Source organism: Phodopus roborovskii, unplaced genomic scaffold (genome assembly GCF_943737965.1).
Source record: "Phodopus roborovskii unplaced genomic scaffold, PHOROB, whole genome shotgun sequence".
NCBI classification, from domain to species: Eukaryota; Metazoa; Chordata; class Mammalia; order Rodentia; family Cricetidae; genus Phodopus; species Phodopus roborovskii.
Genome location: NW_026126484.1, coordinates 3,855,052 through 3,875,588, shown reverse-complemented (window position 1 = coordinate 3,875,588; position 20,537 = coordinate 3,855,052). Strand labels below are relative to the sequence as shown.

The window sequence follows — 20,537 nt, the reverse complement described above, 5'->3', positions numbered from 1 at the left end:
GTAAGCCCTGCACACACAATATAGGCCAGGAAAGAATAGCAGTGATGGCCGGCCAAGGTCCACCTTAAAAGTGGCTGTGACATTACACAGGGTATTATGTAGCCCTGGCTCTGTAGAGGGAATTGCTGGGGATTTAAGGAACATTGGACTTGGACATTTGCAGTGACTCAAAAGTATAATGACAGTTCCCACACCAAATCCAGAATGCTAAGACTAAGGAAGCAAAGGGATTTTGATGGAAATGAAATGCAAACTTATTGAGAAAAATCCTGTTCTGTGGACTCTGGTGAATGGTGTCTGGGCCTATGTGGAATTGGGGGCTTGGGATACACTAGGACCACTAGGACAGGACAGATGTTGCTGTGGTTTCTGTTTTTGTTTTGTTTTGTTTTTGTTTTTTCCTTTTTAGTTTCGTCTTGCCATTAGCCTTGATATTTATGTAGAGTGTTGCTAAGTAATTAAACATTCCATACATCAACACCATCCTGCTATGATCCCTGCTTATAGAATGGTTATAGGCATGAAATGCATCTTTAACAAAGTTGCCAAAAGCATGAATGAATTTTTTAAAATAATTTTTTAATGAATGAAAATCTTAGAGAAACAGAACAACCATCAGTTTTCATCATCTTCTCATAGCACTCAATAGGTGTGCTTACCCTGTAGTTCTAAAAAATGAGAATCCATCAGAGATTGAGAATGTGGTTTTGGAGAGGCCCTTGCATCATGACAGTGTCAGTGGCTGTATCAGAGATTTCTCTATGCTCTAAGCTGTCTCCATCTTTATGGTTCATCTTTAGTTTTAAGACAGTAACTCTCAGTCTTTTGTTAATGGCCAAGCTCACAAGCCATGAGTTTCTAAACATATGGAGAATAGAAATAAAAACTGCAGCCCCTCCTCCCAGCAGTTAGAACCTCAAATATACCTCTTTCAAATTAGTCCACTGAAAATTTCAAACCAAGCTGGGAGTTTTAAACTCATTTGTTTGATTTTTCTTCTAGATTTTCTAAAAGTTAAGTTTAGAAAGTTTAAGCTCTTAGTAGTTTAAGCTCTTGCTTAAGCACGGGGATCCCTAGAACCCATGTAAAAAGCAGGAGATACTGCCTTCAGTTCTAAACCCAGAGTGAATGCAAAGAAGGGCAGAGATGGGCTTCCCAGAGCAAGTCAGTCAGTGGCACTAGCCATTGCTTTGAGTTCTGGCTTTGGTTGAGAGATCCAGCCTTACTAAGGTGGAAGACCTATCAAGGAAGATTCTGGACATTAACCTGGCATCTTTACTCTCTTCCCTCCCTCCCTCCCTCCCTCTCCCTCCCTCCTTCTCTCTCTCTCTCTCTCTCTCTCTCTCTCTCACACACACACACACACATATACAAGTGAGCATGTATGCACATACCACATACACACACACATGAAAAATCGGAAAGAAAAAACCTAGCTTATAGAAACAGTGTCACTCTATGAGAGCTATGGAAACTGAGCAAGATTAAGGGAAGGGTGTCAGGGCCACAAAATTTATTTTGTTTATTTTTTTTTTGCTCTGAGCTCAGATGAGGAGTTCATCGAACACAAAAGTAATTTGATTATTACAAGGGATCAGCTTGGCATACTTTTGCCTGGAGTGGGCCAAACAATTTAATACTAATTTTTAATCTATGGACAACATCATCTTTGACAGTGATATGGAAGATTCACTAATTATAACTCTGACCAAAATTTGTGTGATAATGTCATGTAAGAAATATAGCTCTCAAAACTCCTAAGTAATTACAGGAATGCTATGATCCTCATTTGAATATTTCCTTTTGGGTTCCCAGCACAGACCTTCTAAACTCCTTGGAATTTCTTGGATGATAGGAACATATTTTTGTTTTAATTAGGTGACTACTAATTGGCTCCTGGATAGCTTAAGGAAGAGGTTGGTCATTTGAAAAACAAGCTATGATAAAATCTAGGGGGAGAGGAGCTGGAGATTGAGATAATTATCAACCATGTCTATATGATTAAGACTTCCACAAAAATCCCTGAACTACAGGGTTGAAAGAGTCTCTGGGCTGATGAGCACAACCACACTGCGTGCCTGCATGCCTGTGTGTGTGTGTGCATGTGCGTGCGCGTGTGCGCATGGGCTCCTGCACTTGACCTGGCCTGGTTCCACAGGGTCAGAAGTTTCTGCACTCAGATCTTTTCAGATTTTACCCTGTGCCCTTCTTGCTAAGTGCAAAAGAGCTGATAAGACTATATCCTTTATCATGTGTTCCATAAACACACTGGTAAACATGTTTCCCTGAAATAATACAGTATAGCAAATTACTGAGCTGGAAGGGATGTGGTCTATAAATATGTGAATCACACATTTCTTTTATAATTGGGTTTCCACACAGAAGAGAAATAACTAAATAATACTCTCCAAACCTATAATGGTTGCAGGTTTGCACTGGGTTTATGCAGTTTGATGTTCACTGGTGCCACCAGCCCCTCTTAGGCAAAAAGGATCTACAGTTGGTATGGGCTCCTCTCTGTTCAGGCTCTGTAACTGGATGTCATCTTTTTATGCTTCAAATGCATGTAACGTGTGTGTGTGTGTGTGTGTCTGTGTGTGTGCGTGCGCGCACACGTATTACTACTGTTTAAAATGGGTATTGTGTAAACACATAGGAAATTGAACTCAGGTAGACTTTGAATCTTTTCTTACAATAACCATACAAGGTGTTTCTTTATAGAAAATATGAAGATATAGGATTAATTTTGTCTGATTTTATTCAGCGGGGACAAAGATTTCTAGCCAAACAGAGTTTAGACAGACTAAAGAGAAAACTCTATATGTGCCCTCCGCCTGCCGCTTCTTCGTGTTGAGACACATTCAAGACTAAGAGTGTCCAGGAGTACAAGAGTGCCCTGAAGGACCTGGGCATTGTAGCACCCTCCCTTAGTGCCTCATTTTCTTCCCTACCCACAGCGTCTTTCTTGTCTAAATTGTCTATGTTGTTGAATAATCAAGTTTCATTTTCCTTTGGGGAGTGTCATTTTGTATTACCAGATTTGCCCCATTCTCTGTGAAGATCTCCATGCTCTAGCTTTAACTGGCCCATCATTTTATCTCCACTGATATAGGCATCCTTATTTTATGGCCTAAATGCCTATGCAGTGACATGGCTTTTTAAACCCATGACTGTTGAAATCCTGCTGAATTGTAACATATATATATATATATATATGTATATATATATACATATATATATATATATATATGTGTGTGTGTGTGTGTGTGTGTGTGTGTTCTGATTTTATATGAACATTTAGTAAAAATTATACAGAGGCAAGTAAATGATATTTAATAGGCCCATTGTTTGCATGTGACAAATATGCTGTCTTCCCTAGGGACATATGCCAATTCCACAACACCATATATAGGCCATCATAACCATTTTCCTGTGGAGATAGCCTCCAGACTTGTTTTATTTTGTGAATGGTTATTTGGAGATTTCCATCTGATTCCAGTCCATGCAGTGGCCTCCATGTGTCATGGAAGGTGGCTCACTGTTCACTCACACACCTGTCCACAGTCTTGCTCTCCTTTATTTCCTCTGACACCTACAGACAGAATGGCAGGGTCAAACACACAGGAAAGCAGCTTGACCCTCCGGCTGAGTGCATGTTGTTGGTTATTTCAGCTCAGAGCTGTTTGCTCATGTCCTGCAAGCTGATCAGTTTCTAGCTTTGGAAGTGGCAGGTCTGACTCAGCGCACCAGAAACCCCCGAAAAAGGAAGCAGCTCCTAGCTTGCACTAATGCAAGAGTGTGCTGTGGGGGCCAGCTGCCCTACAGAGTCATCTGGCCTTAGACACAGACAGCATTTCAATTTTGGTCTAGCATCCCTAGAAATGAACAAGGGAGGAAAGACAGGGTGAGAGGGAGAAAAGGGAAGAAGAGAGGGGGAGGGTGGGAGAGAGAGAGAGAGAGAGAGAGAGAGAGAGAGAGAGAGAGAGAGAGGAGATTGCAATAGGCAGCAAGAAGGTTACCATGATTAGATGGAGCAGGAAGATACTTACTGCTGACTAACTGGCCCACGCTCAAAGCTGAAGAAGAGGAGGATGAGGAGGAGGAAGAAGAAGCCTGTCGCACGGGACTTTGAGATGTGGATGCTTGGCCATGTGCCAGGTGCAGAAGGTTGCCTTGAGTGCCTGCTTGACCCACTGATGTCTGGGAAGATTGGTGAAGCTACATAGGGGATGTAAAGAAAATACAAAAGTGAATGGAACATTATGGGAAATGCTGGTGAACAGACATTTCTTCTGGGGTTGAATCATTCTATTTTCATGAATACACTGTATATTTCCTGGGGAAAGCACTATACCCAGGCAGGATTTATTTATTTATTTTTTGTATATGTAATATGGTGTTGCTTGCTTGACAGGCACTTTATTAGGAATTCTAAATATATTATTAATTCCCTATTGGGCTTGCCAGAACATCCAGTTTTTGACATTTCTCAGTCACAGTGTATGGCTGGACACTTTTCTGCCTGTATACACAATTATCACACACCTAGGAGGCTTCTCAGGCATGCGTAGGATGAAACAACACAATTCAAATGCAAAGCTCAGACTTAAAGACGTGCATGTGCCCATCATTCACAGAACTATTAGTTTAAGGGAAGTTCCAGTTAGGCTGGCAGCTCTGCTCTCCCAGGTCCAAGGTTTTGGGTGTCTTATACAGAACAGTAACATACTTTCTGATATCTGCTAGAAATCTGAGAATTGGAGCTGTCAGGATAGAATATCCTATAATATCTGCAGTTCTCAGTTGCTATTTTTGGGGGTGAGGGATTGAGACAGGGTTTTTCTACATATCTGTGGATGTCCTGGAACTTACTCTGCAGACCATACTGGCCTTGAACTCAGGGATCTGTCAGCCTCTACCTTCCGAGATAAAGGTGGATACCACCATACCAGCCTTGGCACTTTTCTTTTGAAAATTTATTTATTTGTGTGTGTGTGTGTGTGTGTGTGTGTGTGTGTGTGTGTGTGTGTGTACATGTGTGCTCAGGACTTCAATAACTTTCCCTGAAGGAAGACATTTTAAAGGTAAAATTAGGATTTGAATTCCAGAAATGCATCCCAGAGTTTGAACTCAATTACAACAATACACACCTTGCCACGGGAGTGATATTAGTCTTACATGCAGCCTGGGTTCCACCTCTTCTGAGGTCTATCCTTTGGGACTGGATGGTGGAAGGACAGAAATGACTCCTGCAAGTTGTCCTCTGACCAACACAGGTGAATATTAGCATGAATGTCACTCCCAAAAGAAATCTGTCACTCACTGGAATAAAGAAATCACTTATATTTGTGTGTGTGTATGTGTGTGTGTGTGTGTGTGTGTGTGTGTGTGTGTGTGTTTCTGTGTGTCTATATACACGTGTATGCAGGTGCCCAAGGAGGTGTCAGATCTTTTGGAGCTGAAGTTGCAGGCATTTTTGAGCCGGCTGACATTGACGCAGAGAAGCAAATTCTTATTTTTCTCATAGAGCAACAAATGCGCTTAACCACTGAGCCATCTCTCTAGCCCCTCAGAGGCTTTCTTTGTGCCAGCCACTGGTTAAGGTGTGTTCATGCAGTTGCCTCTGTATGAACAAGGAAGTCAGCACACAGAGAAGCTGAGGTGTTTTAGGTTCATCCTCCTGGTAAGGAGGAGCTGGTCTCTGGACAGACAAATGAAGTCTGGCCTGGGACTTGAGCAGGTGGCTACACTAACACAAGGAAGAACTAAGTTACTTTTTCAAGGTTTTTAAACATTGTGTCTGTTAAGGAAGGCTGTCTCTTTGTTTACTTATTATTCCTTTGAAGATTCTCAAGGGAGAGTGGCTCTGAGATTGCAAGGAGCCTGGATGAGAAGACCAAGAAAGGGGGAAGGAGAGAGGTTGCACTAGGGGGCCTGGAGAAAACTTTCTCTCATCCTGTGTTGCTCTTCCATAAAGATGTTCCAGGGATTTAGGGACCTAAGGAAGAGGAAGGTTAGCCTTAGTAGCAGCTACTTTGTTAGTTGTGATATATGGTTTACACACTAAAATGCATGAGAAGGTTTTATTTTTTTAAGTGGGGCAGGCTGTGACCTTTGGTGGGAGCTCCCACAGAACAGTCCAGTATCATTTCTGTCATCTTCAACTCCATCTGCCTCTGTTCTCCTCTGTTCATTTTCCAGTCAACATTTTTTGTTATATAATTTTCATGTAACTAAAGACACCCATTTCAAACATACTCTGAGGAGTCTGTCAAATGGATGCAGCTGTGAAACCATCATTGCAATCAAGACAGGAAACTTCAGTATTCCACAAAGTTTTCTCTTGTAAGTAATCTTCACCCTCGATTCTCTGCCTTGACAGCCATTTTTCTGCTTTCTGCCATGATGGATTCATTTGGTGTAGTTCTAGAAACGGAATCATATATAACATACCCTTTTTGAATCCTCCTTGTTTTGCTTGACAAACTGTTTTTAGATTCATCCATTTTTGTGTGTGCTCCAGTAGCACATTTTGTTTGATTGCTAAGCAGTAGTTCACTCCCATTCCAAGTCTCCCCTCCACCCAAAACATACTGTTTATTTATTTTCTGTTGGTAGATGCTTGGGTGTTTCCAGTTTGGGAATAGGAATCTGTTGGTAGATGCTTGGGTGTTTCCAGTTTGGGAATAGGAATAATAAAACTTTTTAAAACATTTGTGTTGTAGTCTGAGTTTACTTGTGTGTGTTTGATGAAAATATGAGTAGAACTATGGTTTAAATACTGATCTTACTGTAAATTTATGTTGCACAGTTTAAGGAATTCCAAAACTTATCTTCAAAGTGACTGTCCATTTTACATTGACACCAGCAATGCATAAGAATTACCATTACTTTTTAATCATCACCAGCACCCTGGTTTATCAGTTTCTTAAGAATTCCAGTGTCTTTCTACCCATTGCAGCAGTTTTAGTAAGGGGTGACCTTAGAAATATACTCAAAGATATTTCCCATTGTTCCCTTTCCCTCTCTAGTAGTGAACAGCAATATCCATACTCACAGGCTACTCCTACACAGCACATGTGCCTGTCATGGTTATAAATACATGGCTGGCATATATGAATTCTGAACATCAGAATATAGATGCCCACTTGCTCCCCAATGGAACTCCCTACTGTCACAATTTAAGTGAACACCCCTGTTACTTAGATATTCTAAATGAAGGTTCTGTTATGAGCCAAAGAGGGTCATAACTGACATAGGAACTCAAATTGATAGGCATCAAGCAACTGCCTAAGATAATTAACCAATTTGCTGAGTACATAATCAACAATTAAACCCAGCAAATTTTATGCTGTAGGGATGCCTAGTAAAGAGTAAATCTATTTTAATTTACTTCATAAATTGTGATAGATATTTCATGTCAATCTTCCCTTCTAACCTATTGAGTTGTCTTTCCAAAGACTGATACAGGGCAACAATGTTTATGGGTTTGAGATACCAAGTGAGGAGGAAGCCCTCTGGCTTCCCATTCCATCAATTGTTGATTGGCTCTGGCTGTGGTAAAGAGCTATCCAGGAACTAGACAGGACCATAATCAATTGAAACATTTCTCCTGTGGACATGACATAGGAAAGAAAAGCATGACCAGGCTGCAATGTCACTTAGGAATTACTAAAGCAAGCTGGAGTTTTGGAATAAGTCCATGTAAAAGAAGAAATCCAAAAGGAAAACAAGGTAGTATTCTAAAAGAATTTGCTCCATGTCTATTCAGTAAAAGAGTAAGCTAAGATTTGTTAGAATTTAAGATTATTTTAAGATAAAGAAAACATTTTTAAAGGACATTGGAGTCTTGGTTTCTTTCCTGAGTTCTGCCAGACAGTTCAGCAAATGTATAAGAATTCTTAAAGGTTTTGACTTTTAAAATATTGAGTAGATTGTAATGGCATCTTTCTTCCCAATTCCAGTTGCCAGTATGGGCACTTGGATGCTAGATCTAGAAGAGTTGTGAGCTTAGAGGGAGATATGTGGTACATAAACTAGTGAGCTCCCTCTAAAGCTTTTTCTCAGAAAAAGAAGACATCAACGGCACCACAGCATTTACCTTTGTGCAGGTGGTTTATGTCAATGTGACACAAGCTAGCATTGGTTAGTAAGGAGGGACCTCAACTGAGAAAATTCTCCCATTAGTTGCTCTGTGGATAAAGCCTGGCACTTTTTCTTAATTTGTGATTAATGTGGGAGGGCCCAGTCCACTGTGGGTGGGATCAGCCCTGGGCTGCTGGTGGTATTGGGTACCATAAGAAAGCAGGCTGAGCAAGCCATGGGGAGCAAGCCAGTAGGCAGCATTCCCCATCACCTCTGCTTTGGTTCCTGCCCTGAGTTCCCTGGATGATAGATTATAACTGTTAGTCACAATAAACCTTTTCCTCACCAGTTGCTTTTGGTCATGGTGTTCCATCAGAGCAATAAATAAGACAATATCTACCCAGCAAATAGCAACACTTCTCGGTGAACATGGCACTGTGTCTTGGATACTCAAACTTTACTTATTTGGGTATATTATTTTTTAAAAAAATTCATTATTTTATTAATTATTAAAATTATGCTTAGAACTATATTTACCAAAGAAGAAAAGAAAAAGAGATCTAAGCTATTTCATGAAAGAACTCTGTGGTTCCATATAAACATTTAATACACTCTAAAAAGCAGTATTAGGAAAATATATATTTGATTTAGTTATGTTGAATTTTTAAGATGCAATTTCAAAATTTATATAGTATATATTGCTTAAGTATTGGCAAAAAATACTAAAATAAACCTGGCCATAGAAATTGGAATAATTTGTGAAAGGAAAAGGTTGGCTATAAATAACTGGAAGCATGCATCCAACAACAGCTTCTTTATTAGATATCGGTGATATTTTGTAGAGGAGACAACAGATTCCTGAAGATAAAGCTACTCTCCTGGGACAATGCCACTAGAGCATACCAGCTGTGAGCCCAGGAGGGCCTGCTGCAAGTCCGTGTTCCTCTGTGGAGGAACCAGCAAGTCGGGACAGGAGCCTTGTTTGGGAGTGTGAGAACCAATGAGGTGTTCCGACAGAGCTGCCAAACCCTAGAGTAGATCTTTCTACTCAGACACATCCCACTTTTCTGTCATAATAAAGAAAGAAGTATACATTTTTTTTCTAGTTTAAGTATTATTCTCTACAGGTCCCAAAGTCTTTAAAACTTCCCGTTTCAAGAATAACATGATACTGTTGGGGTAAGTGATATCATCTGAGGACACATTTCAGATGGAACTCTGGACAGGATGTCCCTGATAGAATCCATTCTGGTGCTATAGTACTTCAAAGTTACTTTTCTTGGTGGTGTACCTTTGTATAATAAAATTCTCTGTGTGGTCACTACTTGCCTGAAGCTTCTTAAAGGAATTGTAGGTTCCCTGTGTCTGAGTTCGCAGAATCACATCCTTGCCCTTTTGGTGCTGGGAGCCAGGTGCAGATAGGCTGAGAGCATGGGGAGTGAGCACATGAAGAAAGGCAGGGATGGTCCTTGCTAGCCAGAGGAGCCTCCACATCTGTCTCACACATGAGATGGCAAACAGGGAGGACAGGCTGCAGGCTGACCCCTCATGCTGGCTCTCACAGACTGGCTGCATTGGATTGTTTGCAATGGTTGGCATTTTCAGGATTTTCCATATATTCAACAAAGAGACACTGAAATGGAAGCACCTGGGAGATGTTTTGTGATTTTGTTTTTCCACTTGTCTGGTTCCTGAACCTTGCATGTGATATCTTTATAGTGTTTTAGATTCTGGTATTTCCTTAATTCCATGATGATAAAAAGCAACTATGGGCAGCAAGTACCTTGAAAAATGAAAGAAAATGCAAAGTATGCTCATCAAGTTGGGAAAAAGAATGTAGAGCAACAGTAAAATTTATGCAAAGAAATTCATATGGGAAAAAAAATCTCTCCAGACCTGCAAAGGCCAATGGAGAATGTCTGGTCCATACACCTGTGCTCTGCACAAGCTTGGCAAAGTTGATGGAGAACTGTCTGAGGGGTGAGGTGGGGGTATGGTGAGGGGAAGCACCAGTGCTTGTGCCAGGCACTGTGAGAACTGAGGAGTTAGAACAAGAGGGTTTAGTGGTAAGCCCAAACACAGGCAGGAGACCAGAGCATCACAAACAACTGAGGACACAGCCCAGGTTCAGTAGGGACACACGGGAGTGGAAGTTTTATATTTTTTTTACATGCAGTGTAGAGAAGAAGGGGTTATGTGCAGCTGGGATAATGAGGTAGGAGATCATGAGGAGGTGGGAAGAAAGGGTTGATGTTCAGAAGGCACCAGTAGAGAGAGTGGCACTGGGCAGAAGTCTTCTCAGGCTCTCTGACAGATGCTAATTTAGTCCATCCTGGCAAATTACAAAGACATTGGAAAGCCACAGAGTGCCTTAGACAGTGAAATAGGAGAACTCAGCAGTAATGGAAACAGAACACACTGACTGACTCTTCATAGTCAGGGGCTGCATCTGTGTAGCCGAGGCTGGGTTAAGCTGGCTCCTGATTTCAGGTGTAGACTCAATGGTGACAATACAGTCTGACAAAAGTGAACAGAGCTTGGGGAAAGTGAGTTGAGGGAGTAACAGAGGGAGACTGCACAGTAAAGGGCTGGTTGGTGGTCCAGATCCCACAGGATGCTGTTGGTCAGGGAACTTGGGAAAAAGTATCCCAGGGTGCATGCTGTACAGTGAACACTGTAAAACTGGTAAGTACTCTCCGATCTACCATCTATCTCTTCTTCAGCAAAGGCTGTTCTCTGCTGATAAGCAGCTGGTATATGGGCAGACTTGGACTACAATACTCCAAAGAAGTCTGCCCTTCATTTTAAGTTGAGACTTTGTGGTGGTGCTGAGAAAAAAAAGTCTCACATCACTTCAAGAAGAATAAGCACGGTTAAATAGACTGTCCTGAAATACTGTAAGGTGGACAATGGCAAAATCAGTCTCTTTAGTGCAGAGTGCCTTTCTGATGAGTGTGGTGTTAGAGATGTCACAGCCAGCCTCACTGACAGACATTATGCGGCACATGTTGTGTTCATTAAAACAGAAGATGAGTAATGTGTGAGTTAATAAGACAACAGAAAAGGAGAGAGAGACAGAAAGAGCGAGAGAGAGAGACAGAGAGACAGAGAGAGCGGGGGGGGGAGAACTGATAAGAATATTTTTGAATTTATTTGGGAATAAAAAGATAGAATGGGATGGTCACCTGGTTTCAAGAGAGCCGAGCTAAGTTGCTTCCTATTGGCCTTTGGGTTGCATTGAATGCTCAGAAGCAAGCACCAGAACTTTTGCTTTGAAGGTGACTTGTATGGAAATCTCTTAGTATCACAATGTTTAAAATGTTGGTGTTTGACATTCTGGGTTGAAACATTTGCTTTTCAAACTTCCCCTGTGAGACAGAAGTTTTCCTTAACACTAACATACACACACACACACACACACACACACACACACACACACACACACACACACGAGGAAATGATTGTGTATGAAGGAATCATGAAATTAGTCACAGGACAAACCTGTGATTGGGGGCTATCCTCTGACCAAAATGAGTCTTCAAGAACCAGGGCAGCCACAAAATCCAGGGCAGGGAACAAAAGGCTGCATTCAAGCTCCACTAAATACTTTAGCTTTTATATGTAGAGTTTTATCTGGCTCTTTTATGTTCTTGCCCTGCTCAACAAGTTTCTCTGATCTAGTGGAGGCTAGGGAGCTTCATCTAGGACTATTGGATCTTTATGTACTCTAAAGTATGTTCTGTGTTTCAGAAAATAACTTGGTAGGCTCCTGTCAATCTTTCACCACTAGGGTAAGCCAGAGAGAGTGCTACAGACTCCATTCTTAGAGTTTATTCAGGTCATTTTAGTCAGTGTTAGGCCAATGAAAGCTCAAGGTGTGGTTAGTATTATTTAAAAAAACAAAGTTAACCACTCCAGGTCATCCAACCTGAGATCTTTGTACTTAAGGTGGATTTCATTTAATTTAATATATAATATAATATAATATTTTATATATACACACACATATACATATACATATACATACATGCATGCATACATACATACATACATACATACATACATATATATATATATATATATATATATATATATATAGTCAGAACCATGCTCTTGTGAAAACACATTTGTCATGAATCATTTGGAAGAATGACTTGAGAAGCTTTTTGCTGGATGATAGAGATCCTTTAGTTTTAGTGCTTGTCCATATTACATTTCTTTAATGCCAAGGGTACTATTTAAAGATAAAGTGAAGACCACTATTGCCATATCTCTGGTTTTCACCATTGACTGGGAGTATTTTGATGCTTGGTATCATACCTATTTTATAAAGGAACTAAACTTGCACATCTATTGGTGATTTGCCCAATTATATACCTTAACTTCAAACTCCAAAGTGTTGCAAATTCCAGCTAAAGCCAAGACAAATGATCTGTCTGTGTCTACCGTTTCTCTGAAATTTTGAACAAGTTCATCATGGTTTCCTCAGTTTTTCTTGGAGTAGAAGAAACTCTTTGTCTCTGCTGGGAATAAGAGGCTTGGTGGCTGCTGTGACTCCTGAATTCAGCTGTGCTCCTGAATTCTCAAGTATGCACACAGACATAAGAGGTATTTGCACATATACATCCCCTCTATTTGGGATGCTAGTTTTGACTGACATGGGTTGCCAGGTCATAACAGTGGAGTGGCACCTGTTCCCTTAGTAGTAGTGAGGTTTCATTCCAGGGGAGGTGAGTATGGTGTAAAAAGCTCTGGAAGTGTTTCTTGGTGCTTAGGAGAGACTAGAAATATTGCTGATAGCTACTGTGGGCAGAGATGAAATGTGGCTACCTGTATACCTTTAAAATTCAAGGTGAGTGTGAGGGCAACTTTACATCAAGTGCTAACGATTTCTAACTAATTTATCATCTTTTCTGACAATTTAGTACTTATCTTTGCTGACAGAAATAGTTTTTATTTTCTTAATTTGTTATTAGATTGCAAGAAAAGAGGCAACCTTCACTTTTCTCCCTAGAGACAATAGCAATAATCATGAACAGGCTGAAACAGACAGAACTATGGTTTAAGGCAGGTCTACATAGACTAGTGAGGGATAGAGAAGCCTGCCTCTTTTGAAGGCAGAGAATCAAACAATCAAATGGACTCTTGCAAATAGCAAAAGGTAACTGTGGGTGGGAAAGTCTTGAACTTAAAGGTGGGTCTGTTAGGGACCTCTTCTGAACCTGGGGTCCAGCTAGTAACAATAGTGTCACTGGCCAAGATCACACTTCTAGTGCAGAGAGAGATCATAGGCCCTAGTTTCCATGATGTGTGTTTCTAGATGAAAGCTACTTCTTTCTCAATAGTATATTATTCCTCTCATGTTTTCTTTTCATGACATCCACCATGAAGTGGTTAAATATCTGAATAAGTCTTTGAGGAAAGAAGAGGTCATGGTGACTGTCTTGTCTACCCATATGCTAGCTCCCAGGTACCCTCTCTAACATATGGTTGATGGCCAGAAAATATTTCCAGTAAATATTTTTTTTATTATTTTTTTTAATATTATTTAAGCAAGCAAGTGGGTTTCTATGAATGCTGCTGAGGTGTGAAGGCATGGTGATGTTGAGATCTCTAGAGGGACTTTTCTGAGATACTGGTGTTTCATTGTTCCCACCCCTGCCCCACTCCCAACTGCTTTATATCCTTCTAACAATATATAAAGCCTTATCCCAAGTGTCTTAGTCTGGATTTTTATTGCTGTGAAGACACATCATGCCCATGGCAATTCTTGTAAGTAAAACATTTAATTGGGGTAGCTTGCTTACAGTTCAGAGATTCAGTCTATATTATCATGCATGGAAGCATGCAGACAGATTTGGTACTGGAGCTGAGAGTCCTACATCTTGCAGGCAACAGGAAGTTGACTGACTGTCACACTGAGGGAAGCTTGAGCAAAGGAGACCTCAAAGCCCACTCCCACAGTGAGACATTTCCTCCAACAAGAACATAAGTCCTAATAGAGGCACTCCTTTTGGAGGCTATTTTCTTTCAACCACACCCAGCTACACACTGGCTGCTAGCCTTCGTACTCCTTTCCACCATCTTTCTTTTATCAGTGTACACCCAATCCTCAAAACTGGCTCTTAATTCTGCTCAACTTTGACTCAAACTGTTTAAAATAGAACTGACCTATACTTTAAAATGTGCTCTACCAAGTATCTTCTCTGCAGCATTTGATGCCTGTTTGGGGCCTACTGTTTCTTAGGTAGCCCCACTCCAGGTTCCTCGCCTACTTGCCCATAATCGCTTTGTCCTTTCCCCTCCTATTCTTTTTATGAGCTGGCATTTTCCAGATTTCCTGGATCTTACTCTTTTTCTTGTTCTTTGGGATATTTCCTTTATTTTTCAGTTACAGTAAATGGCCTAGACTCCTAATGTCAGCTGGCGTCCAGTAGGTGTGCTCAATATTGCTTGTGTGGTCTTCACTATTGTCCCCTAAATAGTTTGTTTATGATGGAAATTACATCATTTCAGTTTCACTTTCTTACGGGAAAAATACCTGAACATATAATTCCTTCCTGTGTAACACCCATCTCTTACAGTTCCCAGGGTGGCATCTTCACTGCACCACCTCAGCCATATTGGAACTGGCTTGTAGTTTGCTGTATGACAGATACAATTCTAACCCTGTAAACTTTACACCCCTTCTTTGAGATAGATTCTGGTATTCCTGCCTGATTTTATTTTTGCGTATAAGAACATTTGAGCAGGAAGTTGGCATGTGATATCTTCAAGATCACAAAGAGATAAAACTTATGCTTTCTGGTTTGATTATACACCCCACCCACAACTGTCTCCAGTCTGTTCTATGCTCACTGGTCCCTCAGCCTTCTTTCTCTTTGTACTTACTGTTCCTACTTCCTGGAGCGTTACTAATTCATTTTTCTCATCTGTTCTTACTCCTCCAAGTGTTGAAGGACCTTTTCTGCGTTATTGAATATGGACTCTACTTATATAAGTCCATGTCCCATATAACACCATGAACCCCTTGATTAGAAAGCATATCTCTGTTTCTTGGCTAGCATTTAGTTGAGTCTTACTATACATTATTAAAAATGCTTATTGAAGGGACTAGCCAATCCAAATCTCCATGAAAATAACAGACCACATCTTTCTTTTTCCATGCTACATGCTTAAAGTCTAGCATAAACAGGGAAAAGCTCAGTTGGTATTTGATTGAAAAAGTACACTGCCATCAAAGTTTTAGCAAAATTACTGAGTAGAACGGCCTATCATTCATTTATTTGTAGATAGCTGTTGCAGCAGAGCTTCAGCTTGGGATTGCTTTGTATTTAATATTTCTTTTTCATTTAAAGTTAAGCATAAGTAGTCTGGATCTCTTTTTGACTCTACAAAAAACAAAACAAAACAAAAAACAACCCACAAAACAAAACAAACAAACAACAACAAGAAAAACCCCATAAAAGTATATTGGATCTAGATTAAGAAAGGAAACATTGTAATTGACTTTTGGTTACAATGTCTGTTATAATATAATATGCTCCTGGTTTTCTGCTAGAGAATTATTCATGCTATTGCTTATATTTGCTAACAGTGGGAAATAAATCTATGAGTCATTTTGTAAGTATTGATACATTGGGTTTAGTGAAACTATTAAAAATTTTGTAATGTGAAATTTACATTGAGTGCAAAGGAGAGAAAGGAGGAGAAGAGAAATGAATTGGGACCTTGGTATGGTACTCTTACCTGTTGGCCTGGCTTGATGGGGGACAGGGTGATACCCTGGGTGTTGATCACAGGCAAGATCTGGTTTCCGATGACTGTAGCAATGATCTGGCCCTGGGCATTGGTTAGGAGCTGGGGCGTGATAGGCTGTACTTGAAGGCCCTGAGTGCCACTTGCTGCTTGACTTGATGGCCCTGGGTTAGGCATCAGTGGAATGGTTCCAATAATCTGCAAGAGATAGGCCTGAAGGTGAGGAGCCAGCTGAATTCTGAGTCTGCTTGCATAAATGAAGACTCATTTTGCCTTTGTCATGAAGAATGTTATTGGGAGCTCATTCAGGATCTACAAGCAGGCCAGGGCTTAAGGGCACAGAGTATATATTAGAACATTTAAAGAAGACAAAGCTACATATACACTGACTTCATCAAGCGAAGGGAAAACTGTCTTATTTAAAAATAAAACCAAGAACTGATAAAGGTGAAAGCATGCAGTTTCTACCAGGAGAAATGGGAAAAGTGGATTTCTTAGTACTTAAGGTCTCTGTGGATCCAGGGCACAGCATCCCCTCTGGAGATCCCCTGTTGAACCCTGAGGATCTCCCTTCCACAGTCTACCCCTTATATCCTCTATCCTTTTCTCTGCCCCTGCCCTGCTATTCTACTCACTGTTAATGTCAAGGTCAGCTTCCTGATCTCTGAATTCTGCAGGTGTAACAGCCTCAACCAAGTATATTATCATATACGTGGTTGAGAGACCAGACTCTGGAGATAGGAAGACAGGATGTCATCCTAGCCAGGCCATCAACCAGCCACATTTGTCATAGAACTTAGCCTCTCAAAGGCTTCAGAGAGTTAGGTTAGTCAAGAAAGGGTCAAAACTCTTCACACAGAGGTGATGTGACTATGAGGATTGAAATCAGAGTGATGAGATATACAGCTTAAATGAAGTGTTTTGTTAGGGGCGTCAGCCTCTGCACTAGGGCCAGGACAGGGCCTTTGCCTCCAGTGGCTTCTGTTATCAGCAAAGGAGTCACATGGGATGACAATAGGAGGCAAGTGGTAAGATATGGTTAAGGTGACAGAAGACATCATGTTCAGAAGCTACAAATATCCAGCATGTCTCTAGAATCTGAAAATGGAGACTTGGGTATACATTGCCAGGGACAGGTTTAATTTGCAAAACTTCCAATTACAAGCTGTTTCTAAATGTGGAACCTCAAGGGGTATCATGGGGCATGGGTGTGGGGCTATTTCTCCTGCTCATACTAAGCATTGCACTACAAGTTGTCACCAATGGCTGTTCCCTAGTGGTGAGCCATGGTGACCTGGTCCGTAACTTCACTGTCATGTGACATTCTAGTTCATCCTGTCCTTTTAACAAGACATCTCTGAACTGAACTGGGGATTAGCCAGGTCTCAACATCATACATCAGACACAAGTGTGGAGAGGTGGTGGGAGATGTGATTCTGTAAATATGTTTCTAATATTGGTTAATGAATAAAGCACTGTTGGCCAATTGGAAAGCAAGAAAGGCAAGACTAGGAGACAAGGAGGAAAGATGAAAGTAGTAGGGAGGAGATCCAAGATGGAGGACGGAGAAAGAAGAACACCAGCCCCTCTCTCCAGTAAGATAAGACCACATGGAAGTACTTTGATGAATAGAAATGGGTTAATATTTAAGACAGAGATAGCTAATAAGAAACTAGTAACTGGCCAACAGAATTATATATTAATACAGAGTCTCTGTGTATTATTTGGAGCTAGTGCAGTAGTGGGCCCAGGCCGGCAGAGGTTGGGGGAAACAACTCATAACAGAGAGGCACTTGGAAGTAATCTGGGGGAGGAGTTTGTAGGTGATAGGACTGGAACAGTGACCCCAAATGCTTGCTTTTCCATATGCTTCCTGAGTCCCACCGCCTGGAAGACACTGAACATTGTCTCCAGTTAGTAGACAATGCTCCTATCTGTAATTTTTCACTGGATGACAAACTCCTTGTGCACCCAGCTCACAAATGATAGTATTTTCTTCTGCACAATACTCACACAGGACTTTGAACACAGTTTCTCAGTGAATGGCTTTAGGATTTAGGGATTCAGGATTCCAGATGTAAGTGGGAAAATCACCAGACTACAGTACTTGGACAGATAATTTTGGAGAGCCCACTCCACCATTTGTCATTGCTTCTAACACAGCAGTCCTGTGGGATGGCAAAAATGCAGAAGCTGTGCAACTACCAGGTATCAGTGGTGTTTGTTGGTGGATGCTGATGAAGGTCAAGCAATTATTGTGGAAGTGGCTAGCCATCTCTTATGGAGCTGTCAGGCTTGCAGGTATCCTGAACAAGCATGTAATGTCTGTCTTACAGTGACAGCAATGAACATGTCCCATCAGTGCAAGCAAGGTCGGAGGAGTCCACATCAATAGATCATAATGCATAAGTACTTTATTGATGAATGGTCTTACATTAGACTAAAAGCCAGTTACTGTGACCCCCACAGGCATTGTAAGAGAGACATGGGATTAGCCTCCTGTCCTAGTCTATATTAGATATAGATGGCCTACACATTCACAGCAAAAACTCAGCAGCAGACCTGCCCACTCCAGCTACCCAGAGTGTCTTACGCCTTTGCCTCCCTGATCCATGTGATTGGCTGCAGAATTTAGATGCATTTAAGTGTGAGGCTATGGGTTTTATTTTAGGCAGGATGTCAGTATATTTAGGAGCTTGTGGGAGTAAGTAGTCTGAGAGAGTGCCTCAGAGTGAGGAATGGCACATGACAGCTATGGAACACATAGTGATGAAAAGAGAGGCATCTGGCCCCCAGATGATTGACATGAGTATGTGCTGACTCTGTGGTAATGAGATGCACTCCTGGGTGAAAGAAGGAACAGAAAGGCAAATGCAGTTGGCTCACAAGCCTGTCTTCTAGGAACAGCCTCACTCCCCAACATTGAGTTGCCGCTAAAATGCTTGTCACTGTGTCTTCTCCACCTCTCTTCTCTTTTTACCTGGGAATGAGCATCACTTATGGACTAGACAGCAGTAGTGTCAGAGGCAGAGGAATCTGAAATTGCCCAGTGGAAGAAGATGTTTAATAGAGTTTGGCTGTGAGATTTGGGATGGGGCCTGGATGCCTGTAAAGTCAGGAAGCCTTTGGTGAGGTTACACAAAGCTTTATTTTTGTAGTCTTCCTTTCAGAGGCATTAGTATCACATCAGCATCCAAACACTTGTCAGTGCATGTTGTAATAGCCTCCAAGGTATCAAAATACCCTAGTTTTAATTTGTTCATGTTAGTTAAATGGTAGAGATGATCATACTCTATATCATCTAAAAATTCTCTAATGAATTACTATGCCCAGTCTGGCTTTGGTTCCTCTTAGCATTTCTACACATATAATCAGAACACATCCAACATGTGAGGTTCACAGAGGTTTCCACAATGGGATAGTAGGAGCCAAGGCACAAAGATCTGAGGCTTTGCGTGCTCCTAGCCACTGTCCAGTTACTGATGGAAATTGTGTTTCAAATTAAAGGTCTTGTGAAAGTCAAGGGAAATGCCTTTATCTATCCTTATTCCAACTAAGTTAGGAATTAAAATCTGGCAGGGTTATTGAGGGTTTCTGGTTTGGGGATGAAGGCAGAAAGTGTATTTTTAAAATTAGCTTCTAAGGGTATTTGGATATCCAGCTCACAAAGTCTAAGAATTTGCTACTGAGAAGTCCTGATGAAAGGTTATATTACTACACAAACAAGGCAAACAGGATCTGATTCCTGTTCACCCCATCCAATATTTGGAACGAATCCATACTCCCTTAAATTATACAGGGTTCAGGTAGAGCAGCTGAATAGCTAAGGACCCTTTTCTCAGTTGGTGCTAAGTTATGGGATATAGATGATTCTGAATAGGTGTGGTTTGAACAGGGCAGGGTTCACATTATCTCAACTGCAAAGATTGTCAATCAAATGAAGTGAACACTATGTGAACAGGTAAGGGCTTTGTGATAAAATGTCTCCATGTGGTATGTGTTCAAGATCATTGGGGTTAAATGATTTGGAGGAAGGTAGTCTGTTCCAGACATACTCTACAGAAGATGCAGGAGCTAAGTGAAGTTAAGGATTAGGTAAAACCTAGTAGAAACTAGTATAAAGGTAAGAGGCATGAGGATGGTGACTTGTTCAGTTTAGAGGCAAGAGGAGGTTGAAATGTGTCAACCTGGAAAGGTTAAGTTCCATCAAGCCAAAGATTTATTGTAATTTTTTTGGGGGGGAAGAACAATTACCAGACAGGGTCTCAGTTTGTACAGGTTGGGCTTGTACTTGATATTTAGCCCAGACTTACTTTGAACCTGACACTCCATCCTTAACCTCCTGAGTACCGGTACTATTAAGTGTGTGCAATCATGCCTGATGATGAATAAGTTTTGTTAGGGGTTGGGGGTGAGGGCTCATATGGAGCCATTTTGGGTATGAATATCAGTGTGGACAGAATATTCTAAGTGCTGGAAGACTACAGACCAGATTAGTTGTTAGAATGCTACTGAAGTCATTCAAGAATGAAGCAAAAATGCCTCAATGAATCCTTAGCACAGAAGATGCTTGATTCATTGGCTTCCACTTCAAATCACAAAGCACAGCCTACTTCATGTCTAGCTTGCAACATTAGAAATTTTGAGTGGAGTTATTGCCCCATCAATCCCACAGCAAATAGCTCAGGCATCGT

The 20,537-nt window shown here is 41.0% G+C and overlaps 1 protein-coding gene across 1 annotated transcript in view; it reads right to left on the bottom strand.

Annotated features, from left to right (window-relative positions):
• The window catches only part of LOC127229616 (POU domain, class 6, transcription factor 2), a 123,030-nt gene that overhangs the window by 7,361 nt on the left and 95,132 nt on the right, over positions 1-20,537 (bottom strand). The window contains exons 4-5 of the mRNA XM_051194691.1: positions 15,835-16,041; positions 4,050-4,218 (exon numbers count right to left, since the gene is read on the bottom strand). Of these exons, the coding sequence (XP_051050648.1) occupies positions 4,050-4,218; positions 15,835-16,041 (376 nt within the window). The remainder of the gene's footprint in view (positions 1-4,049; positions 4,219-15,834; positions 16,042-20,537) is intronic.